The 26,610-nt window shown below is 45.1% G+C and overlaps 2 protein-coding genes across 6 annotated transcripts in view; one reads left to right on the forward strand and one right to left on the reverse strand.

Annotated features, from left to right (window-relative positions):
- SYNJ2 (synaptojanin 2) overlaps window positions 1-4,009 on the forward strand; it is a 102,678-nt gene extending 98,669 nt beyond the window's left edge. For 2 of the 3 annotated variants that reach the window (XM_084777531.1, XM_084777532.1), the window contains one exon: window positions 2-4,009. In XM_084777531.1, coding sequence (XP_084633657.1) covers window positions 2-745 — 744 coding nt within the window. In that variant the 3' untranslated portion in view covers window positions 746-4,009. The remainder of the gene's footprint in view (window position 1) is intronic. The other variant, XM_084777534.1, reaches the window with a different exon arrangement.
- A 10,248-nt stretch (window positions 4,010-14,257) lies between these two features.
- The window catches only part of SERAC1 (serine active site containing 1), a 37,780-nt gene continuing 25,427 nt past the window's right edge, over window positions 14,258-26,610 (reverse strand). For all 3 annotated transcript variants that reach the window (XM_084777537.1, XM_084777538.1, XM_084777536.1), the window contains 7 exons: window positions 25,849-25,999; window positions 19,999-20,140; window positions 18,770-18,864; window positions 17,589-17,686; window positions 16,582-16,764; window positions 14,996-15,139; window positions 14,258-14,443 (listed from right to left, as the gene is read on the reverse strand). In XM_084777537.1, coding sequence (XP_084633663.1) covers window positions 14,307-14,443; window positions 14,996-15,139; window positions 16,582-16,764; window positions 17,589-17,686; window positions 18,770-18,864; window positions 19,999-20,140; window positions 25,849-25,999 — 950 coding nt within the window. In that variant the 3' untranslated portion in view covers window positions 14,258-14,306. The remainder of the gene's footprint in view (window positions 14,444-14,995; window positions 15,140-16,581; window positions 16,765-17,588; window positions 17,687-18,769; window positions 18,865-19,998; window positions 20,141-25,848; window positions 26,000-26,610) is intronic.

The raw sequence follows: 26,610 nt of genomic DNA on the forward strand, positions 1-26,610 counted from the left end.
GACCACATTACCAGAAGACCAGTGTGAGCAGCAGCCTGTCCATTTTACAATCGCTTCCCAGGAAATGAGCCTTGAGACCCCTCCTGCAACAGCAGCCCCTCACGTCCCACCTATTCCCAAACCAAGAACATTTCAGCCTGGGAAAGGTGTCGAGAGGAAGCCGAGCAGTGACAAGCCAGCACTGGATGAAGCTCCTCCCATGACAGCCGCTGTGGAGTTAGCACCTCCTCCAGAGGCCCCGTCTCTGGCTCCCAAGGTGCCCCCGAGGAGGAAGAAGTCTGCACCAGCAACCTTCCACCTGGAGGTCTTGAAGAGCAACAGCCAACTTCTCCAGGACCTCACATGTCCCAGCAGCTCTCCGTCCCCACTGCAGCCCGACACCCACCCACTCTGTCCCCAGGTGGGCCTTCTTGGCCCTTCCTCTGCCGTAAGTCACGGAACTAATGGCCCTACAGTGACAGAGCCTGAGGTGGCCTCTTTTCCCGGGGATTATCCAGATCCTTTCTGGAACCTTCTCCAGCACCCTAAGCTGTTGAGTAATAACTGGCTGTCCAAGAGCTCTGAGCCCTTAGACTTGGGGTCCAGGAACCCTGAGAGGACACACCCAGACCCAGCACAGGTCAGTGCCTCAGTGGCTGAGAGGTGGCTCCCGCCAGACCATGAGGGGAAAGAAGAGAAGTATTGTAAATGTGTGAAAACTGAGAGGCAACAGACCCAACGCACATGTCCTGGCGATGCGTCCTAACGGGGCATGTAGTACACTTCCTTCCTGAAGCCATCCTACAGCACACGCACGAAAATCAGGCGTGATGGGCCAGTATGAGTTTTCACATGTGTCTTTGCAGGACATGGACAATACGAGGCACGTTTCATCCAGAGGGTGAACGGAAATTGGTTTAAGCAGGACACCATAAGCCCAAGACCACAGCCATGTACAAGCCACGCAGGAGCCAGCTGGGCCGTACTTGAGTATAATAGTGCACATGTCACAACCAAAACAGTATTGCCAACAGCTCTCACAGGACTGAGACATAATCACAGCTAACACACGGAGAGTGGTCACCTGAGTATCTGTGGGAGACCAGGTCCAGGACCCCCTGAGGTACCCAAATCCTTAGATGCTCAAGTCCCCAGTGGCATAGTTATCAGTATAGTTCCCACCCACCCTCTGGTACACGTTCACTTGGGTCCAGATGACTTACACCTGTTAAGCAGCAGCATTTAAGGAGGAAGAGAAAACACATATGCTTGGTACAGAGAAGATCCTTCTGCGGAGCCTGGAGAAGCAGAACCTCAGGCTGTGCAGGGCAGCTCCACAAAAACGGCTCACAGGCATGCGCGGTCCAGGCATGCTGTTGATCAAGTTGCTGTTTTCAACTCCAATTCTTTTTGCTTTTGTTTTCTTAATCTGGCTTAAAGTGGGCCAGAACAGCTTTTAGTGGTCCCAACTGTTTTTAATAATATCATCTTTTATGAACCTACCACTTATCCCAAATCTGTAAAACACAAGCAAAACCAACAACAAAGTAAATGGTATAGACACATAAATTGAACAGCCGTTTGGAGTTCAGTGGGTGAGAGCATCCTGGGCATCTGGCTTTCTCTCCCTTAGCATCCATATGCTGAATCCAACAGCACATTTTCCATTCACCTGAGAGCAAGCTTAAAGTACACAGGTCTCGGATGAAACATTTTAGTGACCTGATAGTAACCTTGCCGAATGGGAGACAGTGTTTGTAAACTGGACAAGGGTGACAGGTAAACAAAGGGTTTCAGTGCAGCTTTAAATTGCTGCCCCTCCTGACCAGGTCAGAGCGATGCCCACATGAGGAAGGTGACTGTGAGGAATGAGCATCTCTTCAGAGTCAGCAGGTCATGTTGTTGCTTTATACTTTTAAAATGTTGGGAGGTCTAGAATCTATCCGAAGCAGATACCACGTGTATGTGTGTGTGTGTGTGTGTGTGTGTGTGTGTGTGTGTGTGTGTGTGTGTGTACAGAAAAGTTCATTAGCTGAAGAAGGCTGAGTTAGGAGCGTCACAAGGTTAAGATGAGCCTGGAACCATATTTAGGATTCATTCCCACCATAGGCCCTTACAGCAGTGTCCTTTGCTGCCCCCTATGAGCGATGGATGCTAATGGTTGGGATGGTCACGGCCATTTGCCTGCTGCGTGCCACTCATTCTGCGTTACCCACCAGACTGCTGGGATTTCAGGAATGATGTTCAGTCACATTCAAGATATTTTGCAAATTATTGAAATCTGGCATTCAAGGACAGAACTCCATGTATCCACATTCATCTGAAAACTGATCAGAGTAAAAGGAGCAGCTGACCCACAGAGATAAGTAGAGAATATGCACATTTTGCAGTTATAAAATATACTGTGGGGGCCTGGAGAGATGGTTCATCAGTTAAGAGCACTGGCTGCTCTTCTAGAGGACCCAGGTTTGATTGATTCCCAGAACCCACATGGTGGCTCCCAACCATCTATAATGACCCAGTGTTCTCTTCTGGCCCCTGAGAGCACTGTATGCACAAGATGGACAGACATACATTCAGGCAAGTAAATAAAACAAAAAGACCAACAAGCAAAAATAAAGGAAAAAATTAAAGCTGGCCTGTAGATGATGAGCGTGCTTTCTGTGGCACTGAAGATTGTGTGGTCAACCTGTGTGTTCGTTCCACAAAAATACCTTATAGAAAACATGTGAGGAGAAATTGAGGTGGGCTGACAGGAGACGTTAAAAGATTGGCCATGATGTTTCTTCCCGAATGTGCAATCAGCAATGGAAAAAAAATTAGTTTTTAACTCAGAATGCCCTCTTCCTGTAGATACTACCTTTTTTTTTCTTACCACAGAAGAGGCCAATTTGACAGCAGAAAAATGTAACCCCCAGTCAGAACAGTAATGGGGGGGCAGTCAGCTCTCAAAGTGGCTTGCAGCAAAAAAGGAACACCAGCCTTGTAGGTTTCTTCTTCGTTCTCCATAGCCATCAACTGGCACACAGGCCAGGAGCGTGCGCTCATCAGAGATGCAGATGCTCCTGAAAGTTTGACAGTGAAGAGGCCACACTGAGGACAATGAGTCAAAAGGAAAGGTGTAGTGCTGCACAAGATGGCTGGTGGCGGCAGCACACACCTTTTATCCAGTCCTCCGAAGAGGCAGCAGGATCTCTGTGAGTTTAAGTCCAGCCTTGTCTGCATTGTTCCAGGATGGCCAGAGCTACATAGTGAGACTCAGCCTCAAGAAGAGTAAAAAAAAAAAAAAAAAAAAAAAGTTTGGATGGCCCTGTTTTTAAATCAATGCTTACTAACTGAGGGCGTCTTAAGACAGTGGCAGTTGGTAGCATAGCTTGGGCAGTGAGCAACTGCCACCCAGAAAGTTCCATTCTGTGTTGGGTCTGTTTTCACTTTTGGTTTACCTTAGTTAATGTGACTGTATACTGCCATTGCTTTGAAACATATTTATCACACTATTTCAGGGGTAGTGCTGACAATTTCACATGGTCTCCCTGACCCTAGTATAGAGTCTCTCAGATTTCCTACACATTAAAAAAAAAATCATTAAGGTGATTGAAATTAGGATATGTCAAGAAATTTCTACAAAGGTTTAAAGTTGTTGAAGAGATACTTAAAAAAAAAATCTCAGCCAGGTACAGTGGCGCACGTCTTTAATCCCAGCACTCAGGGAGGCAGAGGCAGGTGGATCGCTGTGAGTTCGAGGCCAGCCTGGTCTACAAAGCAAGTCCAGGACAGCCAGGGCTACACAGAGAAACCTTGTCTTCAAAAAACAAAAAACAACAAACACACAAAAAATTTTCCTGGCGTGTGTAAGGGAAGTCATGTGTTGAAGCATTGGGAAGAAAAACTGTGAAAACTATACCCAGAGATTAGTGACCAATAAAAGCCCACAGTGTATTCTGAGTTGGTAATTTGTCCTAATGTTTTATGCACTATTAGATGTTTTTGTCTTTTTAAAATTAAATTTCTGTTTAGATCTGAAAAAAAACCCTTGGACTCTTTTCTTTGGCTGGCCTTACTCTACATCAAATGCAATTGCTAGTTCTTACTGTGTGATGTGAAGATTTGGTTCTCTCTTCCTCTTCCTCCTCCTCCTCCTCTTTTCTCTCTCTCTCTCTCTCTCTCTCTCTCTCTCTCTCTCTCTCTCTCTCTCTCTCTCTCTCTCCCCCCTTCTCTCCCCACCTACCTCTCTCTAACAATTGAAAAATCAGAGAATAATTTTTATCCATCAACAAAAAAGGCTACTCTGGCTAGAATACAAGCACACCCTTAATCCCAGGAGACAGATGCAAGCAGATCTCTAAGTTCAAGGCCAGCCTGGTATACAGGAAATTTCAAGTAAAGAAAAACTTAGATGCAGGTTTGGTGATGCATGCCTTTAAGCCCAGCACTCAGGAGACAGAGGCATACAGATCTCTGAGATCTAGTCAGTGCTGTTCAGTTGAGTTGGTGAGTTAAGCAGCAGTGCAGTAGAGCTGAGTTTGTGGCAGTTTAGTTTGTAGAATTCAGAGGCAGTTTTTACTGGGAGAGTTTTACAGAGAGATGTTGAAGACAGTACAAGCTATACACAGGTGAAGACAGAATGAGCCAGAGAATGAGGAAACAGAAGATTAGTGCAGAGTGCTAGAATTAGTTTGAGGCCAAGTAGAGCAATTCAAAGGCCAGTCAGCTAGGAGAAGCATTTGAGCCAGAACAGCTGAGCTGAACCAGCCAGCCAGAGTTCAAAAACAACTAGAAAGGTTGAGCTTACTCAGCAGTAAGTCTCAAGCTGAAAAAATTCTAGGCCTAGATTAGATTTTTATGGAAGCTAGAAGCTTCCAGGACTAGGCCTACATTATCAGACAGAGGCAGTAAGCCTCAGAGTCAACAATTAAATCAGGAGAATAAAAGTTACTTTAACAATAAGTTTAAGAATTTATGGCTTGAGGGCCCAAGAGGAGGCTGAGCAGCCAGAGGAGCTTGCTGCCAAGCCTGAAGACCCGAGTTTGATCCCCAAGACGCATATGGTGGAAAGAGGGAGCTAACTTCCGAGTGTTGTCCTCTGACCTAGGCACAGGCACAGCAATAAATGTAAATATAGGGGGGAACCTTAGAGTTGATCATGTGAAAGCTGCTGCCAGGGACCACTGACACACACATACGAGTCATGCTCCACTGTTGTGTTACACTTGGGGAGAGTAGTTTGTCTTCTAGCGGCCCTTGCAGCAGACTGGGCAATGGAAGAACTCAAAGGGCGGTTTATATACATTCTTCATGGAAGCAGACGGGAGGATGTACTCCCCAGATTCTGCCCATGTTTGGTCTAAGCTGATTGGTTCATAGCATACATGTATTTCTCAGTAAGAATATGCTGGTAATCTCACAGTGGTAAACCTGTAAGAATTCGCTTTGTCTGCGTGGCTGGGACCGGACCAAGAAAGGGACCAGGAGACTGCAGAATCTTTGTTCCAAGATGGTAGGAGATGGACTCAAACATACTACAGTACCACAACACAACTGCTACTGCTGGCTGTGCTGGGTGGGCTCAGTATGAGTGTGAGAGATGCCAGCAGAGGGTTGGGGGAGAATTAATGTTACAAAATGCAGGGTTCCCATATACAGCTCACACACAAGAGCTCCCCCACTCGTATCCTGCACCAGGATGGCTACAACCAATGGGCCTCTATGGACACGCCCTTACCTCTGATGGCCCTGGCTTCGCATTCACTATCTCTGCTGTACAATCTAAGGTATAGTGACACATGACCTACATTGCAGTATTGGAGCTGTTCCTCTGCCCTAAAAAACCTTGAACCTCACTCCTGTGCACCTCCTAACCTTATCCTTGCTGTCTCTGTTCTGGCCCCTTGTAGAATGTCAGAGCTGCAGGCATATAGTATGTAGCCTTTCCTTTGTTTTGTTTTGTTTTGTTTTGTTGTTGGGTTTTTTTGTTTTGTTTTGATTTTCGAGACAGGGTCTCTCTGTGGCTGTCCTAGACTTGCTTTGTAGACCAGGCCGGCCTTGAACTCACAGTGATCCACCTGCCTCTACCTCCTGAGTGCTGGGATTAAAAGTGTGTGCCACCACACCTGGCTAAGTATATAGCCTTTCTATACTGGCTTAAAAAAAAACTTTGACAGGAATGCCTTGACAGTGCCTTTTTTTTTAAAGTATTTATTTGTTTGTTACATATACAGTGTTCTGCCTCCATATACACCTGCACATCAGAAGAGAATACCAGATCTCATTATAGATGGTTGTGAGCCACCATGTGATTGCTGGGAATTGAACTCAGGACCTGTGAAAGAGGAGACAGTGCTCTTAACCTCTGAGCCATCTCTCCAGCCCCAGTGCTTTTCTTTTTAATACTCAGTTCTGTAATGTCCCATCACCAACTAAAGGAGATCTTGGTTGCTCCCAAGTTTTGTCAGTTATGGATGAGGATGCTATAAATATCAAGGTGTGGGGTTTTGTGTGGGCATAAGTTTTCTACTCATCTGATTACAAACCAAAGAGAGTGGTTTTTTATTAATTTTTAAAATTAATTCATATTACAACTCAATTGTTATCCCATCACTTGTATCCTCCCATTCCTCCCTCCCTCCTGCTTTCACCCTATTCCCCTCCCCTATGACTGTGACTAAAGGGGACCTCCTCCCCCTGTATATGACTAGGACTTCAAGAATTATATTAAAGAGATATGGAGAAAGTGGGCAGCTTTGGCTGGTCCCCGATTTTAGAGGAATTTCCTTGAATATCCCTAATTTGATGTTCGCTATTGGCTTGCTGTATATAGCCTTTATTATGTTTAGGAATGTGCCTTGTATCCCCGATCTCTCCAAACCTTTAAACATGAATGGGTGTTGGATTTTGTCAAATGCTTTTTCTGCATCTAAGGAGATGATCATGTGAGTTTTTTTTTTCAGTTTGTTTATATGGTGGATTACATTGATGGATTTCTGTATATTAAACCATCCCTGCATGCCTGGAATGAAGCCTACCTGGTTATGTTGAATGATATCTTTGATATGTTCTTGTATTCATTTTGCAAGTATTTTATTGAATATTTTTGCATCTGTGTTCATAAGAGAAATTGGTCTGAAATTCTCTTTTTTTGTTGGGTCTTTGTGGGGTTTAGGTATCAATGTGACTGTGGCCTCATAGAAAGAATTTGGTAATGTACCATCCATTTCTATCTTTTGGAGTAGCTTGAAGAGTATTGGTATTAGTTCTTCTTTGAAGGTCTGGTAGAATTCTTCACTGAAACCATCTGGCCCTGGGCTTGCTTTTTTTTTGGGGGGGGGGGTTGGGAGACTATCAATGATTGTTTCTATTTCTATAGGAGAAATAGGGCTATTTAATCTGTTTATCTGATCTTGATTCAACTTTGGCAAGTGGACTTGATCAAGAAAATTATCCATTTCCCTTAGATTTTCAAATTTTGTGGCATATATGCCTTTAAAGTAGGATCTTATGAGTCTTTGTATTTCTTCAGTGTCTGTTGGTATGTCTCCGTTTTATTTCTGATTTTGTTGATTTGAATAGTATTTCTCTGCCTTTTAGTTGGTTTGGCTAATAGTTTGTCTATCTTGTTGATTTTCTCAAAGATCCAGCTCCTGGTTTTATTGATTCTTTGAATTGTTCTTTTTGTTCTTAATTTATTGATTTCACCTCTGAGTTTAATTGTTTCCAGACATCTACTCCCCTTGGGTGTTTCTGCTTCTTTCCCCCCCCCCCCCCAGGGTTTCCAGATGTGTCATTAAGTTGCTTATATGGGATGTTTCCACTTTCTTTATAAAGGCACTTAGTGCTATGAATTTCCCTCCTAGTACCGCTTTCAGTGTGTCCCACAGATTTGGATATGTTGTTTCTTCATTTTCATTTAATTTCAGGAAGTCCTTAATTTCTTTCCTTATCTCTTCCCTGACTCATGTGCCATTAAGTAGAGAGTTATTTAGTTTCCGTGTGTGTAGGCTTCTTGTTATTTCTGTTGTTGTTGAAGTCCAGCCTTAAGCCATGGTGGCCTGATAGGATACAAGGTATTATTTCAATCTTCTTGTACCTGTTGAGGCTTGCTTTGTGGCCTACTATGTGATCAGTTTTGGAGAAGGTTCCATGGGGTGCTGAGAAGAAGGTATAATCCTTTGTGTTTGGGTGAAAAGTTCTGTAGATATCTGTTAGATCCATTTGATTCATGATGTTGGTTGATGTTGTTATTTCTTGGCTTAATTTCTGTTTCAATGACCTATCCTTCAGTGCAAGTAGGGTGTTGAAGTCTCCCACTATTAATGTGTGGGGATGAATGTGTGGTTTCAGCTTTGTTAATTGTTATTTTACAAATGTGGGTGTCCTTGTATTGGGAGCATAGATGTTCAGAATTGTGATGTCATCTTGGTTGACTTTACCTTTGATGAGTATGAAGTGTCCTTCCTTGTCCCTTTTGATTAATTTTGGTTGAAAGTCTACTTTATTGGATAGAAAGGCTACACCAGCTTGCTTCTTGTGACCATTTGCTTGGAATATTTTTTCCAGCCTTTTACACTGAAGTAATGTCTATCCTTGTAGCTGAGATGAGTTTCTTGAATGCAGAAGAATGTTGGATCTTGTTTATGCATCCATTTTGTTAGTCTGTGTCTTTTTATTGGATAATTTAGTCCATTGATGTTGAGAGATATTAATGACCAGTGATTGTTAAGACCCTTAATTTTGATGTTGGTTACCATAAGGAGTTTGTGTGGTTGTGTTTTTGCAATGGTGTAGTTATCTATTTCCTGTGTAGTTTTGACTGTAGCTTGCCCCTTTGGGGTGGAGTTTTCCTTCTACTAATTTCTGTAAAGCTGGATTTGTGAATAGGTATTGTTTGAATTTGGTTTTGTCATAGAAAATCTTATTTTCTCCATCAATGATTATTGAAAGTTTTGCTGGGTATAGTAGTCTGGCCTGGCATCTGTGGTCTCTTAGGGTTTGCAGGATCTCTGTCCAGGCCCTTCTCGCTTTTATGGTCTCTGCTGAGAAGTCAGGTATAATTCTGATAGGTTTGCCATTAAATGTTACTTGGCCCTTTTCTCTCGCTGCTTTTACTTTTTTTTTCTTTGTTCTGTATATTTTGTGTTTTGATTATTATGTGACAGGAGGTCTATCCTATTTGGTGTTCTATAGGCCTCTTGTATGTTTATAGACATCTCCTTTAAATTTGGGGATTTTTCTTCTATGATTTTGTTGAAAACATTTTCAGGGCCTTGGAATCCAGCATCTACTCTTTCCTCAATGCCTATTATCCTTAGGTTTTGTCTTTTCATGGTGTCCTTTACTTCTTGGATGTTTTGTGTCAGGAATTTTTCAGATTTAGCATTTTCTTTGATGGTTGCTTCAAGACTTACGAATGTATCTTCTAGACCCGAGATTCGCTCCTCCATCTCTTGGATTCTGTTAGAGAAGCTCGCCTCTGTGTTGATGGCTTTCTTCTCTAAGCATTCTTTTTCCCGTTTTTCTTCAGACCAGGTCTGTATCAATGTTTCCGTTTTCATCTTCAGATCTTGAACTGCTTTGATTTCCTTCAACTGATTGGTTGAATTTTCCTGGATTCCTTCCAGTGACTCTCTATACACCTCTTTTATGTCTTCTGTTTGGCTGCCTCTTCCTGCGTTTGTTTACGGATTTTATTTGTTTCCTCCATTATCATATTCATTACTAGAAATTTGAGGTCTTTTTCTTATATTTCAGGGAGGCAGAGGCAGGCAGATCACTGTGAGTTCGAGGCCAGCCTGGTCTACAAAGCGAGTCCAGAGCAGCCAAGGCTACACAGAGAGACCCTGTCTCAAAAAAACAAACAAACAAACAAAAAACAAAAAAAAAAAAAAGAAAAGAAAAGAAAAGAAAAAAATTGAGGTCTTTTTCTTGTATTTCAACTGTGCTTGAGTTCTCCAGGTTGCTTTCTTTGGGATAACTGGGATTTGGAGATGCCATATTGTTTTGGGTTTTGTTGTTCATGTTTCTACACTGGCCTTGAGTCATCTTGCTGTGTCTCATGTTGGGAGTATCTTCTGGGTCGTTCAATGATCGTGGAGAACAGTTTGTTAGTGAGTAAATGTAGGTTGAGGTCCTTTTCCTGTGGTGGTCAGGGAACTATTCCCTGAGAGAGGCAGGCGCCCTGGTTTTGGTTCCTGAAGGCTTTGTTTCACACCCTGAGTTCCCCACCAGATCAGCCAAGGTAGGTGCTGGTGCTCTGCAACTCCAGTATCAGTTTGAGGTAAAGTATGTAGAGCAGGTTTTCCTGTTTCGCTGGGCTTTGAATATCCTGTCCTTAGGCCCTGGGGCTTTGGGTCCTAGGCTCAGATCACCCTAGAGTGCCTGAACCCCTGTTGGCTTCTAGAAGTTGTTTATGTTTCTTCCTGCTCCAACCAGGTAGTGGGGCCTAGGTTCTGCCTGACAGGGAGAGCGCAGCCTTTTTGACTATTCCTGGTTGGCTAGATACTTGACCTATCTCCTCCGACCTGCCCAGTCACTCCCAAGAGTGTGAGAAACCTAGCTCAGGTGTGGAACCTGGCTAGGCTGGGACAGTTGTGACCAATTGCACCAGGGTAGCCCTCTGGGACTAGCTGTTTGGTTTCTGCCCAGCACTGGTCAGAGGGCTGTTGTGGTCCTTGACTCCTGGCAGCGTCTCCGGTCTCTGATCATGCCACTGTAGCTGTGTATCCCTGATTTCAGCAGCTTGCAACTTTCAGGTAGGGTCCAGACCAGGCTTTGGGGGCTGGATTGCCCTCTGTAGAGTTTCCTTCTCAGAGCATGCAGCAGATGGGGACTGTACCCACTGCTGACTGGGTGCCAAAATGGCGCCTAAGCCTTCTGTGGGCTTGCATGGGGCAAGAGTGGGAGTCTGAAGCCCCAATCCATTTGTTCCCTGTAAATTTCCCTAGTCCAGGGGGTTTGAAGCACCCCTGCTGCAAATTCAGTCCCAAATACTGAGTTCGCCCGCCAGGCAAGGCCGCCGCGTTTCCTTTTCAGGTGCACAAGCAGCTGAGACCGTACCACCACCGACTGGGTGCCCAAATGGCGCCTAGGGGATTGCATGGGGCAAGAGTGGGGGTCTGAAGCTCTAATCCACCTGTTCCCTGTAGATTTCCCCAGTCCAGGGGGTTTGAAGTGAGAATGTTTTCTAAGAGATTGCCAAACGGTTTCCCAAAGTATCTGTTCCATTTTGCATTTTGAAAAAAGAAATATTTGTTACATTTACAGTGCTCTGCCTGCATGTACAGCTGCACACCAGAAGAGGGCATTAGATCTCATTATAGATGGTTGTGAGCCACCATGTAGATGCTGGGAATTTAACTCAGGACCTGGAAGAGCAACCAATGTTCTTATTCTCTGAATCATCTTTCCAGCCCCACTTTGCATTTCTATTCACCACAGATCAGAGTCCCATGGCTCTACATCCTTGTCAGGATTCTGACTGTTGTGGTGTGTAGTGTATCTTTTTCTTTTCTTATTGGTTTGTTTTTTTTATTTTTAAGACAGGGTTTCTCTCTGTAGCCTTGGCTGTCTTGGACTCGCTTTGTAGACCAGGCTGGCCTCGAACTCACAATGATTCACCTGCCCCTGCCTCTGGAGTGCTGGGATTAAAGGTTTGTGCCACCACGCCCTGCATGTATTTTTCTTGATGGTGCTGTACGCCTTCATGTGCTTACTGTGTGGGTGACATGTGCTTGCTGGTGGTGTCACTGGACAGGGTTCCCGTGACCCTTCATCTTCTTTAGTTGTGTTCCTTAGCTGTGTCTTCTCAACAGTTTCTCCCACTTTTAAGCATTTTAATGTTTCAACTGTTTTTTCTACCTTTGTTTTCTAATTTTAAAGGAACACTGTGTTCCTTTGCTTTAGTTTCTCATATCTAACAAGGTATTTAAGCTTACAAACCTCCCAATGATAAGCCTAGGCTTCACTTTATATTTTAACATAATTATCTTGTTATTAACTGATGGATTGTAACTTTGCTTTTTTCTTTGACCCAAGGAAAATGATGAGACTGAACTTTCCAAATAAGATTTGTTTTTGCATTTTAAAGCTAATTTTATTGTAGTGTGAGCAGAGATGGCTTAGAGATACATATTTGTAGAGGGTTGGGAGTTTGGGATTTTTTATTTTTGGTTGTTGTTTTAAAGATTTATTATGTATAGTGCTCTGCCTGCATGTGTTTCTGCACGCCAGAAGAGGGCACCAGATCTCATTATAGATGGTTGTGAACCACCATGTAGTTGCTGGGAATTGAACTCAGGACCTTTGGAAGAGCAGCCAGTGCTCTTGACCTCTGACCCAGCTCTCTATTCTGGGTTGTTTTTAAGACAAGATCTCACTCTGTAGTTCAGACTGGCCCAGAACTAGCTATCCTTCTGCCTCAACCTCCCAAGTGGTACACATGCCCTTTTAAAAGTTTATTGTATCCATGTGCAGGGTTTTGTTCAGAGACAGGGTCTCACTATGTAGCCCTGGCTGGCCTGGAACTTGCTATGTAGGTCAGGTTGGCCTTGAACTCAAGAGCACTGTTGCCAGTGCCTGCCCATTGGCCTTGCAGTCGATAGCTTGCTTCTAATTAGTGTCATTTTATTTTCCTTCTGCAGCTACTGTGCTTCTGTCCACACCAAGCCATCCTGTGCTAGTGGGATAGTCATTTGTTCAGTCTTTAAAGTGCTGTTGCTTTTAATTATGTCATTGTGCCCATTTGTTTGCTCAGGATTAGACTGCCTTTAGACGCGTGTCTTCAGCCAGTGCTGTAGTTGTTCGGTCTTGTGGTATCATGTAAAAATTCGTCATTTCTTTTCAGCTTGGTCTTGTACATGATAAACCTCATCTACATCTTTGTGATAAATGGCGAGCAGCCCTTCTATCATATAAACAGAGCAAAAATGCTACTTGTCAGAAAACCAGTCATTTAGGGGTCCCTGGGAAGCTCTTTTTAGATTGGTCTTGAAGCAGGGCTATATTCACACTCATTGCTGTGACAAAAGGTTGAACAGCAGAGTTAAAGATTTATTTTGGCTCCTGGGTTCAGTCACTGGTCACAGGTCCCGTGGTGTGAACAGGACAGCATGGCAGAATGGTGGGATGAGCAAAGCTGCTCACCTCGCAGCAGGAAGGAAGCAGAGACAGGAGAGGACCAATGCAAGAGGGAACCATTATGCTAAGGACAACAAGGTAAAGCCACCGACTTTATGAATGGTTGCAGGGGGGGGGGGGGAGACCGACTGCTGCAGGGACGACAGTGCTGATAGCTGGTGACTAAGCTGTATACTGCAGAGGTATACACTGGGCTGAGGAAGCAGCTCACTGGCAGAGTACTTGGCTAGCATGCACAAGGTCTTGGGGTTGATCCCTAGCACAACCAAAAAAAAAAAATCATGTCAACAATGCTATCACTCAAACACAAAAAGGCCACCAGCCCGTGTTCCTAGTCTCTCATGCTGTAAGCCCCTCTAAGGGAAGACAAAGAAAGCTGCACTGTATGTAGCCAGAGGATTTGAGTCCTGATACTAAGTGGTTAGTATACCTGACAGTTTCAAATAGTTTTTTTTTTTCATAACCTGATCCCTACTTATCCAGAGCACATTACTGTATAACTAGTTAAAATATCCTAAAAAGAATATTTAAAAAAAAAAAACAACAACAACAACAGAATCACTGAAGACCAACCCATGCATACAACTGGGCAGTGAGAACCAGTGAGCAAAGTGTCAATAGCAGAGGCTGGCACTAAAGCATTACAGCACGTGGTGCCCAGGTCAAATTCAGCCTCTGTGTGTTCTAGTTTGTTACTGCCAAATGGCCTTTCCATGGTGTGCTAAGTTGCCTGTCAGGGCTCTTGGGTGGTGCTGGGACCGTCTCAGGTGGACAGGCACTCTGGCCACAGTAGCTCTGTTTCCCACCAAGGCCCAGCACAACAGAGTTTCTTTTTTGTTGTTTTTTTGAGACAGGGTTTCCCTTTGTAGCCTTGGCTGTCCTAGACTCACTTTATAGACCAAGCTGGCCTCGAACTCACAGCGATCTAACTGCCTCTGCCTCCTGAGTGCTGGGATTACAGGCGTGCGTGGCCACGCCCGGCCCCCAGAGTTTCTTTTAAACCACAGAAACTCGGTGTAACCCCTCCTCTGTGACCTCCAGGTCTACGTGGACATTTCCCCGTGCTTGTGTGAAGAGTTGCTGTCTGCGGCACTTGCGCAGACTGGGATGATGCCACAGTGAGTGCACAGCTTAACAGGAGAAGGAGAACGCCACATTTCCTGCACTGTATTCACACAAGGAATGGAAGAAGGTAGCTGTCAGTTTTCAAGATCCCTGGCTAAAGCTTCACAGATGAACTGCAGGGTACGCTGGTACAAAAAAGAATCCTTTGTCTTCGGCTTGCAAATGTTCAAGTGGTTGACATCCACAGGAATCAGATCCCCAATGCCTAAATCTGAAGGAAGCAGAGTGTCAGCAAAGCCAAGGGACGCCAAGCTCGCCTGAGCAGAACTTTGACTCTGTGAAAATGAATGCCCAGTAAGTTTAAGTCTCAGTTTGTGCTTTTCCTAAGATCTCCGTATGTGTGCTAAGCAGAGCCTGGGCACGGGCATTGTAGAGACTTCCCTGTACACTAATAAAAATCACTCTACTGTTCTTCTAGGAATGGGATGGGACCCAAATCCCGGGGTGTGTGAGGGGGTGGGGGGCTAAGTGTGGAGGCAGGACTCAAAGAAGTGCTGGGCACTCGCCTCACTGCAGTGCCTTAGAGCTAGCCAAGTAACCGCTGACATCTAATCTAGTAAATAAAGACTAGAGGCTAATCCAGGCTGTGTGCCTGCCGGGGGATTTGAATCTGTTACTAAAAAATTATAATAGACTTAGATTCTGGATTTTTAAAAAAACTTTCTGCTCTACTTCCCTGAGACACTGGCTATCAAAGCTGCCATTATTAAATGCTAGGTCCCATCAACAGCGTCAACAGCCACCATGCCTCCTGAGTAAGTACCTGCTGACTCCACAGGCACTATGTGCAGTTTAACCATGCTGCCGATAAATGTTGGCTGTGTTTCCACAAAATTCAGCACCTGGAAGTTTTTGTCTTTTGCAAACTCCAGAAAGTCATCCTGGAGCATCTTAAGTGCGGGAGAATCTGTAAAATCAGAGAATGAGACGTTCTGTCACACTTAAGGATAAAAGACATTCATGTTTAACTCAGGATATGAAGATGCTGATAACCAACGGGCCCAGGAGAGCTGGTGGGGCAGTACAGCATCTGCCTCCCAAACCTGATGGTGTCAACTTGACCACAGCTGGAATTAACTAAACACCCAAGCCACTGGGCACACCTGTGAGGGAGTTATAGCCAATTGGATCTTTTAAGGTAGGAAGCCCCAGCTCCAAACACTCAGAGGTACACACATCCATGTACAAAGCTCAGAAGAACCCCCCCCCAGATGCTCAATGAATAAACTTTACTAAAGCAAAAATTTTAAAAGTGTCTAACAGCAAGAAAAGAATGGCATGACATATATAAAATACTGAAAGAAGAGACTGCCAACCAAGAGGACTGTATCCAGCAAAATCATCCTTCAAAAGTGAGAAAGTCTTCCCCAGACAAGTAGCACCAGACTACAGGAGGAAGACAGCCATCGTCAGCACACAACCACACGTGCACAGGTTCACCAGGAGAGCCAAGATCAAGCCTTACTGATGCTACCACACCAACAGTGAGGGGGGAAGGAACACAATAACAAAGTGACGAGAAAACTTGGCATGTCCTAATAACTATACAAATGAAAGAATTACATTCTCCACCTAATGCTGTGTGGTCTGAGGAGATGCCCCTCACTCACAGAGGGACAGCTGTGCGCTCATCAGATGAATCTTATTTTCCTACAAACAGTAAAACAAGGCTAGGCTATCCACAATGGGATGAGTTCAGCAGGACCATGTGATAAACACGCATGCATCTCGCCCAGAACCGGCCACTCATGGGAAGCACATGTCAGATCTAGGTGCAGAGCCAGGTAATTCAGTAACAAATGGAGAAGACGGCCAGGCCTCACTGTCCACTGTGCTGGGATCACTGAGACAGACCATACACTGAAGCCCACACTCTCAGCGACTGGGCCTAACCCAGGTTCTTAGACTGCTCCGTCCAAAGCAGCAAAGAGCACATCCTTCCATGCACACAGAGCATCAATCATATGTTGGATACAAATCAAGTGTCGATGACCAAACAGTGCTATATGACCAACATGCTGGCTCAAAAGTTCATGTATATTTTGACAGTTGCTGATTTTCCAGAATAATGGGAAAGGGCAGTTTACTAGCTTGGAAGAAAAGCCTTATATAACATACCCTGGTTTAAATAGCTGAAACAACAGCCTTATAGCTGTACAACCGCCTAAGAACACAAGAGCTATTGAAAGATGGAGCTATCCTGAAAGCTGCCCAGGGATACTCCAAACAAAAGTATATGCAAGTTTAGTAAGCTAGTACATTTAGGGAAGAAACTGATTATTTTTTTTCCCTCTTTCCATGCACGTAACAGTCTACAACCTCAATTTCCTTCACAGTAGGAAGTGTTACCTTTGCTGAGTTCTTTGACTTCCAAAGAGGGAAAGAGAAGATATCGAATGTTAACAGAGTATTCAGCCAGGCGTGACCCGTGGTGAGGGACACTGTAGAAAATGATTCCTCTGGTGTTGTTTATAACAGCGCTCAGCTCTGGATTCTTAGAGGCTTCCAACAGCATCTTTTTGACAAGAAGACCTAGCCACAGAGAAGAAAGAGGAGAGAGAGTAAAGTTTTTATTTCCTCTACTTGTATTAAAAAAAGAACAAGCAAACAAGACAGAGATGCTTTAAAATTTAAATAATTTCCTCCAGCATAAGAAAAAAGCCTTTAAAATAACGCTACCGGAGAATGTATCAGCGTGAGTCTTTGTGGCACAGACCCTTCTCCCATAGATTCTCTGCCTCTGTGAGGCAAGCCAGGCCCTGCTCACTGAAGCCCACACCCAGTCACAGGTCCCAAGGAAGTCCGGCTGCTACAGGAAATGCTGCCACAGGACCTAACCACCGGCCCTAGCTAGGAAACACAAAGACCTCAGGGCAGACATCCGTGGGTTTTGAGAAGCAAAGGGCTGTGGCTGAGGCTCAGCCTAAGCCACACTTAATCAGACACCCTAGCCTGGGGCTGGCCGAGGCCCAAAGCACAGCAGCCAGGCACAGAAAAGCTGTGATTGTGTCTTGGCAGCACAGGCAATAGTCAGCAATGTTAGCGGCAGAGACGGGAAGAAAGGGAGGTCCCTGAAGCCTCGTGATAAACACCCCCACAGTATGGTGCTGACTCACAACCACATGAAACCACCAAGTATGGATCCGTGCCCTCCCACCCACCCTGTGTCTTATGAGCCATCCCCTTCTAGAAAAGCAAATGGCATGGAGGACAGCAGTAACCTCAACACTCTTAGCTAAAGCAGTGACTTGCTGTGGGGAGACTAGCAAGCAGAACACACAGAGCAGAAGTGGGATGGCCGCAACCTTGACAACCACCTCATGATGGCCACTCTATGAAGACGAAACCATCCTTACCTCCCATGCTGTGTGATATCCAGATCACTGGCCTATCCCCAACGCCAGCCGCTCTGAGCTTGCTAAGAAGTTCGTCACTTCTGAATGCAATGGACTTTCTGAACAAAAACGAAAACAGCAGGCATGACGGGAGGCACCCATCCCCCCGCTCCTGCTACCTAACTCACCTAAGACAGGAATGCACAATGCTATCGGCTCGCTTTCTTGAGTGCAAGCTACGCCAACCTTATTCTCTCTCTGAAACTTACTAACACTAACATAGGACTTTCTAAACCCACTCATACACTAGACAATAGCAAATGGGTTTGGCAGTTTGACAGGTTAATCGTGGGGCTCATCCCAGCTGCCCTGAGGAGTTAGGGATGGGAGTCCCTTTTCATCCACGGCCTGACAATAATGCTGTCCCAGAGGCTCAGCTGTCTGGGTTAACGCCTACTTGTGTTTACACTTTCATCAATTGGGCTTATGTACAAATACCAGGAAATGATCATCAGAGAGTAAGGCCAAAGGGAACTTAACTTCATGGCACAGTTTACCTGTGACACCTTTGCTGAGAACAAAGGTTCCCATTGCTCCTCTGAGAGACAACGGGTGGGCTGGGCACCTATGTGGGGTCGGCTCATCAAGCACCCTGTTGCGTCACCAGCTCATCAGCTCTCTGTGAGCAAAGCTTCCTAGACACCGAATGACTCAACAGCACTGTACAGTGAGCCAAAGGTGGGACTAGGCTACTATCTGGCTCCTGGACACCAGGAAGGAATTGCTCCTTAGGACATAAAAAGGACACAGGTCAAAATGGCTTAGCATCTTTTTCCATGAGCTTCCCTCAGCCTGTAGGATGGTGAATTCACAAGCAACTACCACTTTTACTTCCAGCAGAAGCGAAGGCTTTGACAGTGAGTGATCTGGGGTCCTTTACTACTACAAGAGTGATATAAGACATGTCAGGTCACAACACGATGCTGTATTCGACCACTCTTTCTTACTTGTTACTACTTATTACGCACTAAAAGCTAACGCCTTCCAGAAGGTAGAGGTCTGGAGCACTTACCTGACATGCTCTTAAAGAGTAAACCCTGCCTTGATTTAAACAATAAAAGCGTCCTCCCGCAGCAGAGGGTCCATGTGCCACCGTGTCCTCCCTCCTTCCCTCTCTCCCGTCTGGTAGCCTCTACTGTTACCTTTCCATAGGGCACCTTGCTCTCCAGTCACTGAGGCTGGTGTCGTACTCCACAGATATAATGCGAAGCGCAGGACAGTCTTTTGCTAGCCATGTCTAAGTAAAACAAAAGGCTCATGAAATAAGCAGGCATTTTCCCATTCAGCTACTTCCTAGGAATTGCTCTCTGTAACCAAGGCCTCCTGCAGCAGACACCACAGATGACACTGGAATACAGTTGGGAGGTGATGATTTTTTAAAAATTATTGGGGCTGGAGAGATGGCTCAGTGGTTAAGAGCACTGCCTGCTCTTTCAAAGGACCGGGGTTCAATTCCCAGCACCCGCATGGCAGCTCACAACTGTCTGTAATTCTAAGATCTGACACCCTCATAGCAATGCACATAAATTAAAATATTTTTAACAATCATAAAATGCCATCAATATTTATAACAAAGGCAAATGAAGGTGTGAGAACACTGTCAGTTTTAATCTGCAGTTGCCAAAATCAAGACTTGTCCGGGAGGCTCTTAGCAGTTAGTAGAAAGCTTTATCTCAGAACAGACTGTACTTTGGCTGGCATGCCCTGGGACCTGGGGCTGAGCCCTCCAGCCTTCAGCATCCCTGGGGAGAAGAGCATCCATTCTTTCTGCATAAGTGGGAGGGTACAGAGCCCTGGGAACTATTCACACACAGGCAGCATTATCATGTGTGGACTTTGAACAAACTTCATCCCATGACTCATTGCAGAGTTGAGGTTCTTTGGAGGAAATATCATGGAAGAAATGCAAAAGATAACACTAATCACCCAAGTTTTTCTATATTTATCATCATTAAGGTCATAAAATTCGCTATTATAAGTAAATTATGGCTGTCTTTTTTCTTTTTTGGAGACAAGGTTTCTCTGTGTAGCCTTGGCTGTACAGAACTCACTTAGTAGACCAGGTTGTCCTCGAACTCATAGTGATCTGCCTGCCTCTGCCTCCCGAGTGCTAGGATTACAAGCGTGCATCACACCCGGCTGGCTGTATTATTTTTAAATTATGCATCAGCAAAGTGAATGATTACCCTGCTTTTTTTACTAATGGAGTCACAGAATATACCCTAAACAGAAAGCAGTCAAGGCAGGATCACAGCTGATGACGTAATATCCTCCAAGTGTCTCCAAGGGAAAGAGAAACCCCAGTGGCAGGAGACTGCACGGCAGTGGTAGTGGCAGGGCATGCGTGGCAGTCACGGCGGCTGCTCCTTACCTTGGGCCAGCATGTGGTGTACCTGTCTTCGTCCACCAAAGCATTTTCAGTCAGAGTCCGCTCACTGTCCTGCTGGCGCCAGGTTTTAAACGCTGCTCCCATAAGGCCATGAATAAAAAGGACATCGGCTTTAATGGGCTGACTAAGAGGAAAGAGAGTTTTAGAAAGAAGCAGAACAAACGCATTACTCCTGTGGCAAGCTGAATGGCATTCTCTCTGGAAGGCTTCAGCCGGCTGACGTGACGTATGGAGACTTTATCAACACAGGGTTACTTAGGAACCCGGGGAATTGTGACAAAGACACAGAATGCATTCACTGCACCATCAGTGAAAATAGACACAGTTAGCCAGGCAGACCAACCCCAGCGACTATAGTGAGCTCCAAGATTCATCACGTGGGTGATGCCACCATGAGATCACCCTTGAAGTCAGTCTATAAAAACATCCCACAAACCAATTACAGTATTAAGAGAGTAGACAAGAAAATGCTAATATAATGGCAAAGTCACTGTGCATGAGGAGTGTCCAGGGACCTTCCAAGGACATGCAGTGGCCTATGGGGAAACCTGATAACGCACCTCATTCCAGGGTTGGAAGGAAACTTCAGTGCTCACCCAAAAAAGCCGCACATAACGGTGCTCACCCAGTGCCTTGACCTCCCTCACAACCCTGAGTCATGTTGGTTAGAGTGAACGTCAGGGAGAGACGGAGGGGGCTGCTCCCATAGGCAGCATGTACTGAGTCAAGCTCAAAGCCCACCAGCTAGCATGGAGGGTTACAGGGGGGAGAGAGAAGGAAAAAAAAAAAGACACTGAAATGGGAGACAAATCCAAGGAGAGGGAAAACGTTTACAGAAACCCTCATTTTCAGGCCGGGCGTGGTGGCGCACGCCTTTAATCCCAGCACTCGGGAGGCAGAGGCAGGCGGATCGCTGTGAGTTCGAGGCCAGCCTGGTCTACAAAGCGAGTCTAGGATAGCCAAGGCTACACAGAGAAACCTTGTCTCAAAAAACCAAAAAAAAAAAAAAAAAAAAAAAAAAAAAAAAAAAAAAAGAAACCCTCATTTTCTTCTCCAGCTGGTTTAATGTAAATTGTAAGGCCTGGGAGCCACCTGACATCCGTGTGTGTTCACGTATATGGCACTAAAAGTGTTAGGCAGCAGAACGAAATCATGGGTGAAATTTAAAATTAAACTCACAAAATTAACGGTAAAATTGCTAATCCATTATTAAACTAATGAATGTTTAGGAAGCTACTATTTTTTGTTGTTTTGTTTTGGTTTTTTTGTGGTTTTTTTGGGTTTTTTTTTTTTTTTTTTGGTTTTTCAAGACAGGGTTTCTCTGTGTAGCCTTGACTGTCCTGCACTTGCTTTGTAGACCAGGCTGGCCTCGAACTCACAGAGATCCACCTGCCTCTGCCTCCGAATTAAGAACAGTTTAGAGGTTGTATCAAAATTGTAGACAAAGTCTAAAGAATGGAACTTTCCTACCCATCTCCAACCTGGCCTTTCCCTCCCTGTCACGCCTCACTCTCCAGTGGCCCCCACATGGAACAGAAGAGTCGATGAACGGCTTATTCTCCCTGGGTAAAAGCTGGACTAAAGACTGTGACGTGAGGTTTCAGGACTTTCTGGGGTTTTCAGAATTACTGAGCACCACGCTGAGCTATAAAACAGGGTGTTCTGACTTCACATCTCTGTGAGCAAGGGAGTCCCCTCCCTCTGCTGACAGCTCCTACAATGGGCAGAGATGTCAGCCCAGGCCTGGGGACCAAGTCACCTGCTGCCACAGGTCTTTCTCTGGGCCCCTCTTACATCTAGCTCATTTCTGCCTTGTTTCTCTGGTGCACCCTGGTTCACTGGAACTGCCTTGTAGCTGTGTTCTTTCAGTCTGTGTTCCTTGTAACTGCAAATTTCATGGAATTGTGTGGTGTCATTTTGGCCTGTTGGTTCCTATTCTTTGGGACTTAAAAAAGGAGGCTTTTTGTCTCTTGGTCTAACTTTTAGGGATTTGGGCTGGTTTTTTTTTCCTACTACTATTTTCTCTAAGCCCAGGAAGGTGGCTATCTCAAGCTCATCCTTCCTAAAGCACAGATATATAAGAATTAATTATTAAACTGGAATGAAACAAAAAAATACAAAAGATACCATGGTCATTTAAATAGGCTTGGACCCCATAGACTTATGTGTTTGAATGCATGGCCATAGGGAGTGGCACTACGAGGAGGAAATATGTCACTGTGGAGGGTGTGGCTTTAAGGTCTGAAATGCTCAAGCTCTTCCCAGTGTGAAACACATCCAGGCTCCTCCTAGATCAAGATGTAGATCCTCGGCTCCTCCAGCACCGTGTCTGCCCGGATGCTGCCATGCTTCCTGCCATGATAATAGTGGCCTAAACCTCTGAAATTAAATGCTTTCCTTTATAGGAGTTGTGATCATGGTGTCTCTTCACAGCAATGAAACCCTAATTAAGGCAAAGTCCCGCTAGGCGTGGTGGTGCACCCCTTTAATCCCAGCACTTGGGAGGCAGAGGCAGGAGGATAACTGTGAGTTTGAGGTCAGCATGGTCTACAAAGCGAGTCCAGGACAGCCAAGGTACAGAGAGAAACCCTGTCTTTAAAAAAAAAAAAAGAAGGTCCCACAAAAAACAAATCAACAAAACAAAACAAAAAGACAAAGTCCCTTTAAATCTAGGCAACAATGAGGTTTATTTAAGAAAATAGCAAGAACAGGGGCTGGAGAGGTGGCTCAGTGGTTAAAAGCACTGATTGTTCTTCCAGAGGTCCTGAGTTCAATTCCCAGCACCCACATGGTGGCTCGCAACCATCTATAATGTGACCTCACGCCTTCTTCTGGTGTGCAGGCAGAACACTGTATATATAATAAATAAATCTTTAAGAAAAAAGAAAATAGCAAGAATAAAAGATTTTAGAGTTTAACCAAACTAAAAGGTGATTATAATTTATTATGTTAAAATTTTAGTTTCTTGCCTCTTTTAAAACTGGTGAATTTGCTTTGCTTTGTAGTTTTAACATAAAGGTTGTATTATCTTGGTTTATCAATGTACATGTTTCTTTGTGTTACTGGTATATTACATGTATGCTACATGGTATGCTACATGGTAAAGCTCCCTCAAAAGCATCCAAATTCAGTCCAAATTAGCTCCTAAGGGATCACATAAAATTAGCCCAGGTTCCTTTTAGTTCGCGTGTACTGGGAATTTTAGGATAAAAGCTTAGCTTCCACAGGACCAGCACGCCAAGTTCAGCTGCTCAGAAAGTTCCGTGGGTGTGGCATTGGGAAGGGCTAGTAAAGGAGCCCTGTACCCTGAAGCCCGCCACTGGGGTGCAGACATGGCTTTAAGGTTAAAGGAAAGCTGGGACAAGAGACAAGCAACGTACAAAACTAAACCATCCTGGTCAAGGTGAGCCCTTGATGGCTGTCTGAGTCTGGGCTCTGCAGGCAGGCAGGTCTAAGAAGTCCCCGTTGCTGGAGGAGACGCAGGTCCTCAAGTGGTTGCTACCCTCTCTCCAGAGAACAGCCCTGCCCTCCAGGATGACTGTCCTCATCTGGATGGCCCTGAGGGCTCTGGGGGTCCTCAGAGTGCATCGTGACTAGAAGTTCAGGACAATAACTTACCCTGTGCCTTCAGCTCAGAAGGGTCTGAGGTCACTTGCATAGACTCAATAGCATTAACAAGCCTACTGGACCCAGGCAGGAGCATGGCCCAGAGTCAGGAGACAAAGTGAAGGCAGAGATGCCAGAGTTTGATCCTTTTGGTTACCAAATGGAAAGTTGGTGCTTTTTAGTAAAGGCTACGTACAGCACGTCTGCTACTGGACTTAAACTGTTCAGGAAGTAACTATTTATATGTCAAGAAAAGATTTTCTTTCCTTCCTTCATTTCTTTGTTGTTGTTTTTTGAGACAGGGTTTCTCTGTAGCCTTGGCTGTCCTGGAACTCACTCTGTAGACCAGGCTGGCCTGAACTCACAGAGATCCACCTGCCTCTGTCTCCTGAGTGCTGGGACTAAAGGTGTGCGCCATCACTGCATGGCTAAGAAAATATTTTTCTAAACCCAAAACTTTTGTAAGGCAGAAAGGATCCATCAAGTACAAGAAAGAAGTATCAAACGTTAAAACAGTTTTTGGTTAAGTTGGCATGAGAATCTGTATAGTAAAGGAAGATTCTGACCTAAAGAGTTTTCCCAAAAAAGAAAAAGGACAGGCCTGGCAAGTGACAGTGTGACCTAAGGTGTGCAACAGGTAAAGGTTAAAGAACACATGTATGTGGTCAAGCTTTCTATAGCAACACTCTGGGGGCACAGAACTAAAGCCAGACTTCCCATTTATAGGCCTAAAACTTCTCATTTCCAGAAATGAGAAAGGTAGCTGAGAGAGCACAGCTTCTGTTTTTATTCCTTAATCAAAAGACCTTTAAAAAAAAAAAAAAAAAAAAAACCCTGATGGTTTAACTGTTTTCTTTGTTGTTCAGTTTCCTCTATCACTTGCACCTTAAACCACTAGGGGGCGTCTTTGCTCCGCATCTTTCCTCTCTTTTGTGGAGGCTTTTAAAAACAAATGAGATTTTTGTTGTTTTTTACAGAAATGATTTTAGTGTGAAGGAAAAAAGTGATTTGATTTTTCTTAGATGCCCCCAAATAGTCCCTAGTGTCTCCACCAACCGAAGGCTAAAGTGTCCCCAGGCAACACCAAAGCCTATGCCAGGAGTTCGTCCCTACTTTGCAGTTCCCCATCCACCTGAATGCATTGACTCATGACGTTCTTCGTGTTTTGTGACTATAGAATTTGACTCTGGGGCATGTCATCCCAGGCAACTGAAGCCAGAGCCATGGCCACTCACTCAGCTCAAAATAAACTCTTACTCCTTTTGGAGACAGAGCTGGGATTGCATTGTTCATTGTAACTTTGTTTTGTGTTTTCGAGACAGGGTTTCTCTGTGTAATAGCTCTGGCTGTCCTGGACTCCCTTTGTACACCAGGCTGGCCTTGAACTCACAGAAATCTGCCTGCCACCTCTTCATTATAACATTTATTTGCCTGTTAGACTGGACCAATGAAGCCATATTTCTTTTCCCAGAGGCTTTTTTTTTTTTTAAGGATCTTCCGCAGGAGGACCCTGGATCCTGTGGCCTCGGGTCTCTGAAGTTGATGTGGGTGGTTTCTCATCCTGGCTCATGCAGCACAAAGCTCCCTGCTCCCATTGCTCATCCTGCTTTGCTCCCATCTGAAGGGTGGAACGGAGCTCCCCCAGAACAGGGTGCTGTGGGGCAGGCGCACCAAGCTGATGGTTATGGGAGCAGGGTTCTGACAGGCCAAACTTGGGAGATGGGGACAGAGGGAGAGGCCATGCCACCGTCTCCTCCAGTCAGACTGAAGGAGCTGGAGGTGGTGAAGGAACCCACTGCTGGGTCTAATTCCCTGTGAGGATAGACCTGGAGTCAGGGTCAAAGAAATATTGTACACCCCAGACTGACTTAAGAAATGCCAGGTTCAAGGAGGCATGTGGGCAAGGAGGCCCCTCAGCTGGTCTGTCCCTGGGGCTCTGCAGTCTCTCTCCTCACCCTCAAGTTCAGGGAAGGGGTCCAGGCTACCACGACTGGGTGGCTGGTCTGTGTGGACCTTCCCTTCATGGCTCTTTCCTAGTCCTGAGCATAGCTAGACTGGAGCCTGGGAGAACAGAAGAGAGACAGCCAGCCTGCAGACATGGGTACGTGCTATGTCTTGGACCTCCTTTGGGGGGTCTTTTCCTCTCTTTCACTTATACATAAAATCACTTTCCAAATAAAAACAAAACAAGAGCCCGATGGCCACTTAAACCCACGCGATGCTCACCTTGTCCGACACTGGGGGTGGAGCACATACACCCCGTCTTGGTATTTCTCACGCACAGTTTCCCGGTCTAGATTAGCCAGGGTTCTGGCAGCATGGGAGGCCTCCATAATGTGGAAGGATTTCAAAGCTTCTGCCATTATAGAAACCCAGCCTGAGGAAAAGAACAGGTACACTAAATACGGGGAGATACTTCAAGTGGGAAAAGGGCTGAGGAAGGCCAGCCTAGAGGGCTGGTCCTCGGTGAGGAAGCCCGGCTACTGTAGCTTGATTCTGTCTTAAGACAGATTCTGTGACAGCCCAAGCACAGCCCCCTGAGGGCTCGAGGGTAGGAAGTGTGCAAGAGGTGTCTTCCTACACAGAAAGTACACACACATTGCAGTTACTGCAGGTGAGCTTGGAAGAGGACAAAATGCCATGAAGGGGACCTAAGACTCAGAAGGCTGACATGTCGATCCATAATCATGTCAACCCTGACTGCAAAGAAAAACTATTTCTTGATGAATTTGATGAAATCTTTATCACATCTCCAGTCCAGAAGGGAAAAATACTATTTTTAACAGAAACAGAGGAAGCATGATTTCATACATATTACAAAAGTGCACGCATGCACACATACACACAAGAGCACTCAAAGATCTGGAAAGATACAGGACACCAAGCTCATCAGTGGTCGTTAGCTCTCAGGAGGCAGGCAAGTCCGAGGGCTCTGTAGGAAGGGAGTTCAACTGTTTCTGCTGTGTCTGTTTTCCTAAGTATGACCAG

Source organism: Acomys minous (genome assembly GCF_964271855.1).
Source record: "Acomys minous genome assembly, chromosome: 3".
In the NCBI taxonomy this organism is placed as follows: domain Eukaryota; kingdom Metazoa; phylum Chordata; class Mammalia; order Rodentia; family Muridae; genus Acomys; species Acomys minous.